General features: G+C 37.9%; 1 protein-coding gene across 5 annotated transcripts in view; it reads left to right on the forward strand.

Annotated features, from left to right (window-relative positions):
• The window catches only part of elovl1b (ELOVL fatty acid elongase 1b), a 31,537-nt gene extending 15,966 nt beyond the window's left edge, over positions 1-15,571 (forward strand). For 2 of the 5 annotated variants that reach the window (XM_084394519.1, XM_084394520.1), the window contains exons 3-10: positions 3,981-4,069; positions 9,462-9,563; positions 11,099-11,289; positions 11,499-11,579; positions 11,680-11,736; positions 11,824-11,929; positions 12,144-12,280; positions 14,720-15,571. In XM_084394519.1, coding sequence (XP_084250645.1) covers positions 9,503-9,563; positions 11,099-11,289; positions 11,499-11,579; positions 11,680-11,736; positions 11,824-11,929; positions 12,144-12,280; positions 14,720-15,058 — 972 coding nt within the window. In that variant the 5' untranslated portion in view covers positions 3,981-4,069; positions 9,462-9,502 and the 3' untranslated portion in view covers positions 15,059-15,571. Of the gene's footprint in view, positions 1-3,980; positions 4,070-4,335; positions 4,466-9,461; positions 9,564-11,098; positions 11,290-11,498; positions 11,580-11,679; positions 11,737-11,823; positions 11,930-12,143; positions 12,281-14,719 lie in introns of those variants that run through there. The other 3 variants (XM_084394521.1, XM_084394522.1, XM_084394523.1) reach the window with 2 other exon arrangements.
• Positions 15,572-15,676: the final 105 nt, after the last annotated feature.

Raw genomic sequence — 15,676 nt, forward strand, 5'->3', positions numbered from 1 at the left:
GGCCGCAGCACAACTAGCAGGAAATAGTGCAGCCTGCAGTGTGTATTCAAACTCATTGAAAGTGCAACCGCTCTCAAGCTGAATGAACAGCACTCTCATGTAAGGCACAACGCTTTCGAAAGCTGTGAAAACAGCCGTTTAAATACTCTCAGAGATCACGACCACTACTGTAGCGCCGTCACACCAACACCGGAACAGAGGCTTCTTCCCGAAGAACATTTGTAGACACTCACTGAATTCACATTCCGATGATTGAAGAGCAGAACAATTGAACCGCTCTTCTCCGAAGCGAAAAGCTGAATGTGTATTGCATCTGCTTCCATATTTATACAAGATGTATAATCTTGTTAGATAATCGAATTAGATGCAAATCTTGCATGCCAATGTCCATTGGCTTTAGTTTACATTCAAAAGTGATTGGGCTCTCAGGCGAGATCCCAATTCGTCTGTAGGGAAACATCATTGGAATCACTTTGAGAGATTTTATTTTATTTTTTTCACAGCTGATGAACAATAAAATCATTGACAGCCAATCAGAATTCATTCCACTTTAAATAGCTTAAGCATTTCACGAGTTCACACGTACATGAAATCAGATAGTAATTTATGCGTATTTGGCTCAGAGCTCGGAATTTGGCCCGAACCCAGAATACTTCCCCCTTTTGCCTGGGATAGAAAACCAGCCAAGAGTGAGGTGATGGGGTGGTGGAGGGATGCTGTGAAACTGTCATGGGACAGAGGTGAGGGAAGGCTACATTTTAAACCGGCTTCTTCTTGTGCTGATTGGTTGATTACCTGAACGTGCTCCTCCCAAACTTTGTTACATAAAACTTAATTTAAAGTAGTAGACAACCAAAACTGCAGTGTGTGCTTAGAATAAATAGCATTATTGTTTATTGGTGTAGATGCTAATGTAGTTATTGTTATGGTTATCTTTATAGTTGTCGTTCTTGGTGTGAACTGGCCTTTACTGTTGATATGTTTGATTTATTTCGGTGAGTCAGTTCAAATTGTCTGATTAAAATATTTGTTTGCATCCTCACTCAGAAAACGGTTTTCTCTGCATTGTATTTTTTTAATGATGTGTTAAGACGTTTTAGCAAAAATATGTTGGTTATTTGTATTGTTATATTAGTAGGGCAAACAGTAAATGACAAATAATTCTTAGGGATGCTCCGATCGATCGGCCGCAGATAGGTATCAGCCAGTAATCACATTATATGACCTGATCGGTAGTCAGTAGGTTTGGTCGATCTCATGAACCGATCGCAATTTGATGACTTAAAAAACGTAAAAAGTTTACAGATGGTGGATTTTGCACCACGTTCTGCTTTGTCATTTCGAAAAGCATTAGTAAACCATAGTAAATCGCACAGCTTTATTTAGAGCAGGTTGTTTCGATTCAAATGAGCCCACACACAATATAACATGATGCGTAGATCTTGAGAAAGTCCTCACGGAGTGAAATGACATGCTGCTTGGCTAAAGCTGTATAGGACTTCCGGGATCCGATCGTGCAGCGATTATTACACCGTGATATCCAACGTAATTTGAAAGTGCAGCCAATGAAACTGGATCTTGGGTATGTTGGTATATTGAAAACTGGAGGTCTGTATATTGGGAAGGGACAATGTGTTGAGACCAATCTCAACTCAAAGTAGTTTTACAGTGTTTTACACTGACCTTGGACTGGATTGATCATTCAGATTGACAGGTATACTTCAGCTGGAAGATCATCCCTCATCAACCAGGATCTTATTACTTGTGACTAATTCTAAATATGTTTATGCTTTGTGGCGTAACATGTAAGTAGCCTAGTTCTTATATTCATTAACACTCAGATAATTTCTTTGGAGAGGTTTTTGGACTTTTGATAAAAAGTTTACCATGGTTCAAAATGCCATAACTTTTGATTGCTTTGAGATATCAACACAAAATTTATCTCAGATGCAGTTGGCATGCTTGTGAACAATTCCAAACTTGATTTTATGACCTGTCATAAATCCTTTCTAATAGTCATCATGTCAATCATGAACAATAACAATATAGATCAATAAATTGCATCACTCTTTCCGGAGTTTTCCCAGCAGTGTTGTAACATAACCTCCAAACAGGATCAAAATCTATTTTCTTTAAAATTTTATTCTATTTTATTCTTGTATTCTATCAATTAAGACAATGTACTTGATACCTTTGTTTGTTTTTTTGTATGATAATATGAATTATATTATAAAGGGGTTAACATTGACAGTCACCAGAGAGCTTACATATTTATATTAAGCTTGAATGATCTGGATTAGGATCAGTAACGGCCGATCATGATAACAAAAAATTCCATTTGAAATTTATAAACCAGTTATTTTAAATTGAAATAATATTTTACAATATTTCAGTTTTTACTGTACTTAAAAAAAAAAAAAAAAAAAAATTATCAAATAAATGCAACTTGGTGAGCATAATTGACCTGTGTGTGTGCTCCGAGATGGAGTGGAACACGGACAAGCAAAGTGAACTTTGGGCTTCGGGTTCGTGCCTAAACGGTCAAATACACACAAAAATATGTCAAAATGCAAGGCTTGGCAAGTATTCACGTAAACCTAGTCAGTTATGTCACAAGTAAACGTGAACAATTGGGAGAAAATAGAATGCGTATCATTTAGTGCTGCACAATTAATCGCAATGAAACCGATCGCGATTTGGCAAAGGCTGCGATTATTTTATGCGCAGTTTGTCAGTGCAGTGGGGCTGATCGGTAGTAAATGCTGCTCCATCTGAGCTCTCGCTCAGAGACGCCAAATATGCCCCGCCGCAGATGTAGATAATGCACATCATTCCAGGAAATCCCTATCATCGCTGTAGCTGAATAAACAGAAGAATGAAACGCTTTGATTAAACATGACTAATAAACACACGACTGCCTTATTCTGTGTAAAAAGCCATCTCACAGAAGGAAACTCAACTGTCGTTATGAAGTAATTTTGGAGTAAAAGCTGTTGAGAAAATGTTGTTTTGTTGGACAAGAGGTTCATAAATGCTTCTCATGTTTGGAAAAATGCTTTTTCAAATGCACGTTATAAGTAAATCAAACTCTCAGTGCTTTCAGATGGAGTAGCAATCCAGAGCCGTACATCAGTGACAAGCTGCGCTTAAAAAATAATCACAGCCTTTGCGATTTCAATATCGCGATAAGCCAAATCGGTTTACGTGCAATTACGTGCAGCCCTATCAGTATATTGGATCTGTGCTTTCTGTCTTAAATGACTGGACTGGTGTTTATGTCTCAGTGGGTTGCATTTGGATTTGCCTCTGGATTGACTGTCCTGATAAAAATGTACACTTCCTGGAAGGGATGCACACTTCAGAATGACAACACTATGAGTCTGTGGTCATGATGTTAGTAAACCTCTAAACACTGTGTGTTTCATTTTTATAATTTTAATTTATTTACTTAAATGAGTTAGCCAAGTAGTCTGCTGTGAAATTGAAAATTTGAAATCGGTTAAATACATTTCTTGTGTACGTGATTACAATGTTGACCAAAATAATTATGATTTATAATTTTTGCCATAACTGAGCAGCCCTAGGTTGACCTAAAACTTTCATATAGTAACAGGATCCTTGCCGCTCACCGACCACTAACCATGTCGCCACAGCTGTTAAACTGCAGGTCAATAGTTCTAACTTACTCGCCGTGTAGTCAAACATACAGACTCTCTCTCTCTCTCGCTGTCCTACTCCCATTTTCAGTCTCTATCCTCCAGTTTGCTGTCTCAGAGCCAGTTATTCATCCACAGAGTGAGTCAGGGTGGGAGGGACCAGGAGGCAGCCGTACCAGTCACACCGTCATTTCTCTAACACACACACTTATACTCTGTCTCTTTCCTTCCACTTTTCCTGCCCTCTCTCTCTCTCTCTCTCTCTCTCTCTGTCTCTCTCTGCCTCTCCCTCTCCACTACCGCTTTCCTGGTTTCTTCCTCTAGCCGCAGTGAGAGGGCAGACGCCGAAGGAGAAGATAAGAGTTGGGCTGCAGCACTGATCAGGAATCTCAGAGGAGGCAGGAGTTTGTAAGGTGAGCCGTTCGTTTTGTTTAGACTTTTTCCATAAGTCCTTTTCCTGCCCTTCCTATGCAGACTGCTTTTAATCATTATAAAGTATGTTAAAGTGGAGATGTCGCCTCTCCAAACAGCTTTTATACTGTGATTCTTCTCTTCTGTTTATTATTAACTCTAAACATGTTCCCTTTTTTCGCCGCATGATTCACTCACAGGATGCCTGTTGCCGCAGCCTGTGTGTAACCCCACCCTTTCCATTCGCTCTCCCGGCAGCTAACTGTCGCTCGAGCTTCACTTTGAGTACTTAAAACTTTCCCTATTGCCCATAAATGGAAGGGTTACTTTGAAGTGCACTTGTTTTGGAGTCGTATTCTTTGCTCAAAGAGTGATTTGTGCTGTACTGTCTAGGAAAGGTAAGACAGATTATTCAGTTAATAGTGATTTTCTGCTTGTCTTTAGATGTCTTTTTCTGCCTGTGGCTTTTGACCTGATGAGGTCTGGTCACATGACAGGCGGGCTGAGAGCAGGGTGGTTCCCCGTCTCTGTTAGCAACCGTGTCATTTTACGCCTGCCCGCTAATTCTCACAGAGCAGACTTAAAGGGCCGGATATGGCTTTATGTTTTCCTTATGTTGAGAGATGGAGAGAGGGAGAGAGCGGGGGAAGTTTGATAGAGTAGAGGAGGAAGAGGGACTAGACCCCTGTGAAACTAAATGCTAACATACGATGGAATGATTTATTTTATGCATTTATAGGGCGTTGATGAGGGTGTTGTTACCATAAATAGTCATTGTGTTAGTTTCTTTTTCCTGTCTAATCTTTAGAGACCAATGCTGCATTGTTATGTTCAGGTTTGACTTTCACTCAATGTCTAGGTGATTATAATCTGATTTTCTTTTCTTTTATGTATTCAGGTTCAGTACAGAATGACAAACAGTTTGAGAGTTGTGTCTGGGTCATATTTCAATTTACAAAAGTCAAAATATAAATAATTAAATAATCAATATATTTTTACTTTAAGAAAATTGAGCATGTTAGGGCCGTTAAGATGTTTGGTCATTATTTTCATGACAATTAAAGGGTTAGTTCACCCAAAAAGTACAATTCTGTCAGTAATTACTCACCCTCATGTTGTTCATCTTCGGAACACAAATTAAGATATTTTTGATGAATCTGAGAGCTGGCTCACTCCTGCATAGGCTTCTATGTAATTTCATCTGCCAGCCCAGAAAAGTTAGTAAAGACATCGTTAAAATAGTCCAAGTGACTCCAACCTTAAGTTTATCAAGCGACGAGAATACTTTTTGTGTGCAAAAACAAACAAAAATAACGACTTTATTCAACTATTCATTTTCTTCTGTGTGGGCAGCTGTGAGTTCCCGTAGTGTAACAGCGCAGGAAAAACTGCAAAAATAGTCATTTATTTGACTGAAAGTCACAAAATGCAAAGTAATTCAGGTGCATATTGAAATGTTTTAACTAATCTAGGGCTGTCACTAATGATTATTTGAGTAATCAATCGAATATTCTGACGATTAATCGAGTAATTAGGTCTATTTGTATTCTCACACACACACAAAAAAGACCCAAGTAAACAATAGCCTTTAAAATGATAATAAGAAAATAATAATGGGTTCAAATAAAGTAATCATTAGGCTTTATTGAAAAACACTGTTAAAATACATGTAATGTACAGTACATAATCAACTTAAGTACATTAAGTATTATAACAAATGCCTGCAAGGGGCACCAATTGTCTGGTGATTGTTGTTGCATCTTACAGCATAATCAAATCCTTGTTTAATATTGGCCAAACAATATTTGCTACAAATGCTACAGCCACTGTAATTTCTTACGTGGAATTCGTTTGTCTAATTTTTTTAGTAGTGAAGGTGTAAACCTTTATTTTGAAATCTCAATGAACAATGTGCATATTTAGAAACATATTGATGTATTCCCCCGTGTTGGTGTAGGCTTAAAATGATTTGTTACAAATCTGATGAGATGGTGAATGTTGCGTTTCCAGATGAACATATAAGCAACCCAGACTCACACCATATGTAGAGATGGAGTTTGTTAACCGAGCAGCTGAGACGTGCTCCACATATGTATGATAACAGCGCAACACTTAGCCATCAAACACAAAACGCATCAGACTTTATAATGCATTTCCAATGCATTTTAGAGGTTTACTAACATCATGACCACGGACTCATAGTGTTGTCATTCCCTTCCAGGAAGTGTACATTTTTATCAGGACAGTCAATCCAGAGGCAAATCCAAATGCAACCCACTGAGACATAAACACCAATTAGACCTGGTCAAGTCGAAGCTCTTTTGTGTGTTTAGATGTGGCTTCCGTGAGTTTCCACTGTTGGAGAATTTAGTTCTTGAGGCATGTGTTCTCTCAGCCATGCCAAAACCTCACAATGCATCCACACAGCCATTAACAATCCTGAGACGTCTTACAGATGCCTCTCATATCTTGCACAATTAGATTTCCCCCACATTGGCAACCGTGATCAGACACTGCTTGCATTCAGGTTTTTCAAACGTACAAGACCACACTGGGCCTATTTACATGCATTTTTATTGAGTGTACAGGAGGATGACATCACTTTCTGTGTTCAAAAACTAGTTTGCACCATATTCTGTTTCTCCTTGTGCATTTGATCCTTAAAGGATCTCCCTACAGAACAAGACTGTACAAGTTAATGTGAACTGAATGTTCAACCTCGATCACACCTGGCTGTATAAAGGCATTTTTTTTCTGAGAAACTCCCGCTAATTCTTGACTATTGTGAAAACTTCAATGAGATTTTTCCTATGAATTTATATTACGCAAAGTCTGAAAGGAAGGAATATTTCTGATAAGTCGGTCAAGTTCACATTCAAGCTGTGTTTCCTTTTGCTAAAGTCAGTGTTGCACTTATCTTATCTCAGGTCTCCTGACTTCCATTTGATGGTCAATATGATGCAGGTTTTACTCACAAAGCAGGAATTTTATCACATTTCTACAATCACACAGTCTCCTCGAAGCGATAGCACCCAGAAAGTGGTTGAACCTGAAGGCCACAGTGTGTTTTCTATGAACATCTCTGTGTGCTGACGTAACATGGTCCATGATTCTGATCAGTCCTTCTGTGAATGTGCTTGTTAGCCCATAGTTGCTCTCCCACTATCACTAGCATCTCAAGTGACATCTGTGTGCCCCAATCCAAGGATCTACACAGAGAATATGTGAGAGAACCAGTCTGGGTTTGTCAGTTTTCACTCTGAACTTGCCATTTAAGAGAAGTTTCCATCGTTGCTATAGAGCAGATGTTGGGTGGCAGGGAAGGCAGAGCTTTTTGTTCATGTGAGTGGAGCCCTTGGAAGGTAAAGACAGCATTTATTGACCCTTTATACATTGTTCCCTCTCGTTGCTATAATCGCTCTTTAGATGAAATCATTATTTTGACCAATGAGTGCCAGTCAGTCTGTGTGTGTATATATGTTATCAGAAGGACAGTTGGGTCATATATTTCCCTGCTGATATGGGCACATCATTGTATCAAGGCTGTAAATGAGTAATTTACTGCTAATCTTATCTAAATATACGGTTATAAAAATATATCCTCATATACATGACTACTGAATGGGTCAGTGGATTACGTTTGGCTGTAGTTTTGAGTGACCCTTTTTTGTATAAATATATAATTCATATAAAAATTCATATCTTTGTGTATATATAAACACACCTAAACTTAACTTTTTGCCACACCTGCCAATGGCTGGTGATTTTAAGAAATTTTTACCATGTTAAACTGTTTTAGCAAAATTCACAATTCTCTAATCCAATTTTTTATTAAAGACATATGAACAGTCAGTAATTGCACAAACAAATACAACAGAAAAAAGAAAGCTTTTCAGGTACATTTTCATGTAGCTCTAACAGCTGTTTTCAGATACAGAAATTTAATAAAGTAATCAAATGTAAAATAGCACTGCGTAGTCTTTACTGTATAAATTAAACACAGATGAATCCTGAATAAAAAGGTTACTCAGACAAGAGCAGTGAGTGATTTTCTCTTTGTCTTTTGTTGTTTGATTAGCATTAATGACACAGAAAGCAGCGGGATTAATAGGACCTGCATGGATCCAATTTACAGATACTGTACACATGCGTTTTTTTCCTCAACTCTTTGTTCACTCAAGACAACCAACTATATTTAATAGGATACTTTGTGTGATTTTGTCCTTTCAAGCACGAGAAGATGTGAAAGAGAGCCCAATTCAATATTCCCAGCTGTGCCTGTGTGTGTGTGTGTGTGTGTGTGTGTGTGTGTGTGTGTATATATATATATATATATATATTATATTATATTATATTACTATCATATAACGAGATGCCCATTCAATGCAGCAGAGGCAAGGTGAATTTTTACACCTGCAATTGTTAAAGCTGCAGTCTGTAACTTTTGGCGCTTTAGCGGTTAATATGCTTGCGTCTTGCGGAAGAACCTTGTAGCCGTAGCTACTTCTCTCTGTTTGTCTATGACGAGTCACGCAGGTACTGGGTAGCGGGAGTTTGCTGTAGTGTTTTCTGTACCGTCTTTGTACAGTCTTTCCTCCCAGCTTTCTTTAGGAACTTCTTTGTTTTATTGAAAAGAAAGACTTCAAACTATAGTGTGCGACACACCTGAATTCTTCCTGTTTACCCAGAGTTCAGTTGGAACGAAGATCTGTGATAAGATCAGACTCCGCTTTAGTCAGCTGTATTGAATCCATTAATGTTTATTGTATCAAAGCTCAAGCATTGACACATTCATGGTGGAGGTGACCGAGCGTTTCATGAAGGTTAAAATGAGGAAAACATTACCTCACTTGTGCCGTTCCACTCCCTCCTGTGGCCACACCTCCCAACGTCAGACCATATCAGCCAAGAGGAAAAAGAAATGCATGGAGGGAATGTGACAATAAAATTTGGAAATCAAATCAGGAATAAAATGTTTTGCTTTCCAACCGTTTTAAGTGATTATTTCTGATACAATACATGTATTTTTTTTCTTCTGAACTCTAGTAGAGGTTGAGTAAGTGTTTATGTAATTCACATTTGTAAGAGACAAATTCAATGCAGCATCTGGCTAGACACGAGATGAACATCACATGTTTCCAGTGTGTGGTTCAAGGTCTTTCATTTTTACTGGCTCAGCTGTTGAGGTCACCTGATACAGTGAATTCATTCCATCCCTCACAAACACTAACTGCATTTTTTTTGTTTGGCATTTAACTCAATAAGACTGGCTGGTAGAAAACCCTGTGTGGAGATCAAGTACTGACTGAGGAATCGCACTATCTGCACTCATGCATGTTTTGTGCCACGTGACATTATACTCTGAACTGACAACATCTCTGCTCGCCCTCACAGGTGCTTTTGTGTAGTCAAACGTGAAGCTGACGTCAGTGAAAATGCTGGAGATGGTGAAAGACAGAGTACTGGAGGTCTATGACAGCCTCTTAGCAGGAACAGGTAAAAATGCATGTTCATGAAATGATTACATAGATACATTAAGTAGTCCTGAATCTGAATTGGTTCTATTCAGATAAATGGTGAACCGATATGACTTTTTCAATGGACAATCTGGTATTAGCTAGTATACCAGGGATGCATACTTGTATTAGTTTTGTAATTTTACTGTTGTTCTATAAAATAAAATTATGCTTTTTTTTTTATTATTCTTAAAGTCCACCTGTAGTCCATCATTTTATCCCTTAAAACTCATCTTTGATCACCAAAATTACATATATAAAATTTTTTTCCTTGAAAATAAAATTCTTCATGCCTTAAAATAGATTACTCTATTTAGTATAGTACTCTATAGTAACTCTACACCCTTGTTCCATTTAGTATACGTGGTTCTATGAGTATGCAAATTAGCCCCGCCCCGCCTCGTCTCCAGTTACTCACACCAGCTCAGAGATCCACTCATTGACGTGATAAGTTACAAGGTAGTTTGTGACGTCAGAAACACCAGCGATTTCAAACCGTGCTTTTGAGACAGTCTTTGGTTCAATGCAGTTTTAAGAAGTAAATACTCAGCAATGGTGTTGACCTATTAATTTGCACATGGTTTGTCTTAAAGCATATTAAAAACACCACATAGACATATAAACAACAATAACTTGATTTTCACCACAGGAGGACTTTAAAATTCTTATAATTTAATAAAATAGAAATATATAATAATAATTATTAGTAGTAGTAGTAGTAGTAGTACTTGTAGATTAAGTATATAGCCTTATTGAATGGGTTCCATAAAAACAACAGTGTGTATGTAGTCTCAGACAACTGAAAAGAGATTTTGTTTAAAAAAAAGTTTATCCTTATTTTCTCATGCTGTAAATCCCCATTTTTAAAGCTGATATTTGATGAATTTTCACCCCTGGTGAGTTTGCATTCTTGGTATAAACACAATACAATTTGATAACAACAAATGCTTGCTGAAATGGCTATTAAAATTGCAACATGTTTAACGAGATTTCTAAACTGTTTCTCTGCCATGATATTAGTTGACGTGAAAGTGAAATTGACTGTAGTAAAAGCAACAAAGTTTACAAAGTGTTATGAGTTGTGGTCTGACGGATTTCAGAATGGAATGCAACTTGCCATCTGGGAAATGCTCAATTCTAGAGGCATTAGCATTTTCTTGTTTTGAGAGTGTACACAAAATATCTGAAATTAACATTTATTTTACACAATATACTCAATTTACTATGTCAGAAGAATGTAAGTTACTTAAGTCAGAAATAGTTTATTATGCATTTACAAGGCTGTCAATAGATTTTTTTTAGACTGATACAAGGAAGCTAAAATTGCTAAAGCTAAAACGCTCAAAGATATATTTCCCCATCACTAATTCATAACGGTCAAATCTTTTTGGAGAAACCGTTGTCATCCAGTTACAATATTTGAATAAAATGTAGTTGATTTTTGTGTGTGAAATCTCTGTTAAGCTGTTGCTATATGTAAAAGAGCTGTGTTTCTCTCTCTCTCTCTCCTTCTAGACCCACGGTTGAAGGATTACCCCCTAATGGGGACTCCAGTCAGTATGTCTGCTATTCTACTTGCTTATCTTTTCTTCGTACTATACGCCGGCCCTAAGTTTATGGCCAACCGTAAACCCTTCCAGTTGAAAGAAGCTATGATCATTTACAACTTGTCCTTGGTTGTCCTGTCTGCGTATATCGTATATGAGGTGAGAATCAGGAGATATTCATTCTGCTAGGTGGCGTGACTGCGCAGATGTGTTTGAACTTGAATACACGTTTGTTTTTCTGTATTGGCACGTAGAGAGGCGTGTTATATTTGATCCATTATGGAGACGCTATTCTGTTTTTGCATTGCTGCTCACAACCAGTTCCTGAAGAGAAATTCATATACTCATATATTTTACTTGATGTGTAGTTCATGATGTCGGGGTGGGCAACAGGATACACGTGGAGATGTGACCCATGTGATTATTCAGACAGCCCTCAGGCACTCAGAGTAAGATTTGCTTTCTGTACCCTGTAATATACTCAAATATTACTGCAGTTTGTGCATAAATAATCAAATTCTCCATATTAAAGATGTCTTTTTTTCCTAGATGACAAGAGTCGCCTGGTTATTCCTGTTTTCGAAGTTCATTGAGCTTATGGACACTGTAAGATTTAAACACGCCACTCCAAAACTTCTGATTTTAAACTAGTTATGTTGGTTCATGTATTGATGAATGATGTATTATTCTCAGGTGTTTTTTGTGCTGCGCAAGAAACACGGTCAGATCACCTTCCTGCACATCTTCCACCATTCCTTCATGCCCTGGACGTGGTGGTGGGGCGTGAGCTATGCACCAGGTGAGCCATTCTCCTTCCCATCTGGGTCAGTCAGCAGATATTTACATGAATGGCACATGCTGTTTCAGTTGACGTGACCTGTTCATGTGCCCTGACAAATTTCTATTCCAGTCAGACAGGAACTTTTGCATGTTCTAATGGTTTTTGATGGTCATCAGAGTGTGTTGTTTTACTGCTTTAGCCTATGTGTGACTCACTGCATTGTGTCTTGCAGGTGGAATGGGCTCCTTCCATGCCATGATCAACTCTTGTGTCCATGTGATCATGTACTCCTACTACGGCCTTTCTGCTGCCGGGCCTCGCTTCCAGAAGTTCCTCTGGTGGAAGAAATACATGACTGCAATTCAGCTGGTATGTTTATTCTATTTGTAGAGCAGAATAAAACTCACCTGTGTGGATGTTGAAGGGATAGTTCACCCTGAAATTTGTCATTATTTATTACACAAAACACCAAAAGGATGTATTTGAAGACTCGTAGTGTCCATGACTGTCAAGCTTCAAAATGGACCAAAAAAGGCCCATAAAAATGGTCTATTCAACTTATTCCAAGTAGGGATGTCCCTATCCGATCCACGGCATCGGTATCGTGCCGATACTGGCCCAGAACGCTAGATCGGATATCGGAGGGGAGAAAAAAAAGATCCGATACCTATTAGGGGTGGAACGGTACGTGTATTCGTATTGAACGTACGTTTGGTACGTGCGTCACGGTTCGGTGCATGGATTTACACGGAGAATACACGGTATAAAAATAAATAAAACTCGCGTGCACATTAATTAATGTAATGCGGAACTCTACTGTTAGATACGCGCATAGACATATGCGGGTTCTTTAGGGAGACATTCTCTGGGGACACCTAATCTGTAGCCCCGCCTTAGCTCTATTTCACTTCAAACGCTCGCTTTATCATTATACGCGCGAATGGATTCAAACTGTTCAAGCATCGAACTAGATGCGATAGACGCGAATTGCGTTTGGTGTGCGTTTGGTGTGAACGCAGCAAAATGAACAGGCTGTGATGTCAAGATTGCAATGCTGGAATGTGTGTGTGTGTGTCAGAGAGAGAGAGAGAGGCACGGGCGCGATCGAACAGTGGAAACATAAAAACATACTCCGTCATTTTGTTCATACAGGACATCATTAAAACTGCAAAAAGTGTTTAGCCTACTTATATTTGTGTAAAACACAACATTGTGCTTTTGTCAAACTGTAAACTCTTGTCAAACTGTAACCTACAACTGTCACCCAACCAAAATCACACACACACGCTGTTTAAAAGCAAAAATTATCTCATCTTTTGGACATTCATCATATTGCATTGGTTTTCATTTCTTGTCCTCAAACAGAGCACTAATCTGTTTATTTTGAAGTTACACATTCTACATTGATTAAAAAAGAAAATCAAATGTGTTTTTAATGGTAGTATTATTTTATACAGAAATAAATTATTTATAATTCAGATGAGAATAACGTTAAAGTTAATTAAAATTTTAAGGAAACAAATATATTGATTTGAAATATAGCAAATTAATTTTAAATTCATTCAGGTACAATTACCAAACATATCTCAAGGTCTTTTGAATAAAGGATGGCAGTCTTTCATTATCAACTGTTGTTGTGGACTATTACTGGAAAAGTATTTGTTCTCCATTTGAGTGAGATGTTTTTATGTGGCTAATTGAGTAAAGTGCTTCCATATATTTTATTATTAGTAGTATTAGTTCAAGAATAGAATAAAATAAAAATATCGGATTGATATCGGTATCGGCAAATAGCCAAAGCTGCGGCATCGGTACCGTATCGGAAGTGAAAAAGTGGTATCGGGACATCCCTAATTCCAAGGCTTCCGAAGTTGTGAGAAACAAACAGAAATTTAATTATTCACTGATAATCCACTCAAGTGAGTTGAAAGAATCTGATTCAGGAAAGAATCGTTCTTTTCAGTGAATCGGTTGATCCAATTTACAAATTCAGTCAACAGCTCACTGGATGGGAAGAAAAGCAGAGTTAAAGGTTTAATTCTGTTAAAAAAATCTGTTACCATTTACTCACCCTCAAGTTGTTTCAAACCTGTATGAATTTCTTTCTTCTGCTGAACACAAAAGAAGATATTTTGAAGAATGTCAGTAACCAAACAGTTGATGGGCCCATTTGAGTTACATAGTATGGAAGGAAAAAAATACTATGGACGTCAATAGGGTCCATCAACTGTTTGGTTACTGACATTCTTCAAAATATCTTTTGTTCAGCAGAAGAAAGAAATTCATAAAGGTTTGGAGAAATTCATACAGTTTTCATTTTTGGGTGAACTATCCCTTTAAGGGGGAGTAAATGATGAAAGTTTTCATTCGAGTAAAATAACCCTTTAAATTTTAGAATGACTGTTTCTGCCACTGAATAAAACATTTTAAAAGATAATTGTGACTTTTTCTTGCAATTGCGAGTTTATATTTCACAATTCTTCTGAGAAGTCAAAGATTTTTCGCAATTCTTTTTTTCTCAGAATTGCGAGATATAAACTCAAAATCGCGAGTTATAAAGTCACAATTGCGAAAACATCTCTCAATTCTGACTTTTCTCAGAAATGCGAGAAAAAAGTCAGAATTGTGAGATTAAAAAGCAATTTCTTTTTATTCTGTGGTGGAACAAGCTTTCACAACCCTGAACTGGTGTTGTTTGGAAAGAGCTGCATTAATATTACACATTTATTTTTGTTTTCCACAAACTATCCCTTTAAAGACGTCTTCAAACTATACCAAAAACTCAGACTTCCTTACTCTTCTCAACAGATCCAGTTTGTGTTGGTGTCTCTTCATGTAACCCAGTGGTACTTCATGAAGAGCTGCGACTACCAGGTGCCTCTGTTCATTCACCTCATCTGGATGTACGGGACCTTCTTCTTCGTGCTATTCTCGAACTTCTGGTACCAGGCGTACGTGAAGGGCAGGAGGCTACCGAAGAACAACCAAAAGCTCACCCAGAACGGCAAGGCCAATGGATCTACCACAGTGGCCAACGGCTCATCGGTAGTTTCGAACGGCCATGGCGTACATGCAAACGGCCAGAGCAACGGGAAGAAACACCACGAGAATGGAAGCACTCTCAACGGCAAGATGAAGAATGCCTGAGAGGCTGAGGTCAGGAGGAGAAGACCCAAAACGGATGACCAGGAGAACCTGCAGAATGGCACTATGGAGTCCAAAGAGTGTTTTGGGACCTTTCATTTTCAAATCTTGTTTTTTTTTTTTTTTTATGTGTACATTAAATAAGTACATGGGGATATGAATGCCTTTAACCCCATTTGTTTATTTTTTTTGTCATAAATTAATCTAAAGAATAATTATTGAGCAAAATGTATGAAGAGAAGAGGAAGAGGAAAAGGAAGAGTCCTGACTTGATGCATCCTCCGCTGATGTTGCTCAACAGAACGAATTCACAGATGGCCACAAACACACACACACACACACACAGATCTGTGTGTCTTTCATACTCCCCCCAACAGCAGACACTGTACAGTCAACATCAAACTTGAATTACATCTGTAAATAGTTGTACCGTATAAACTAACGGGATTGATACGTTACGTTGAATATTGTTACTATTGAAATAAATACAAAAATTAAATAATTTCCATTTTAAAATACAGTTATCTGTTTATTTCATGTAAGTTATGCTGTTCAATGGCACAGTTCCTCCTCGAATAAAATCAGTGCAGGTCAAAGGAATTTGACCTACATTTCCAGCTG

Source organism: Rutilus rutilus (genome assembly GCF_951802725.1).
Source record: "Rutilus rutilus genome assembly, chromosome: 22".
In the NCBI taxonomy this organism is placed as follows: domain Eukaryota; kingdom Metazoa; phylum Chordata; class Actinopteri; order Cypriniformes; family Leuciscidae; genus Rutilus; species Rutilus rutilus.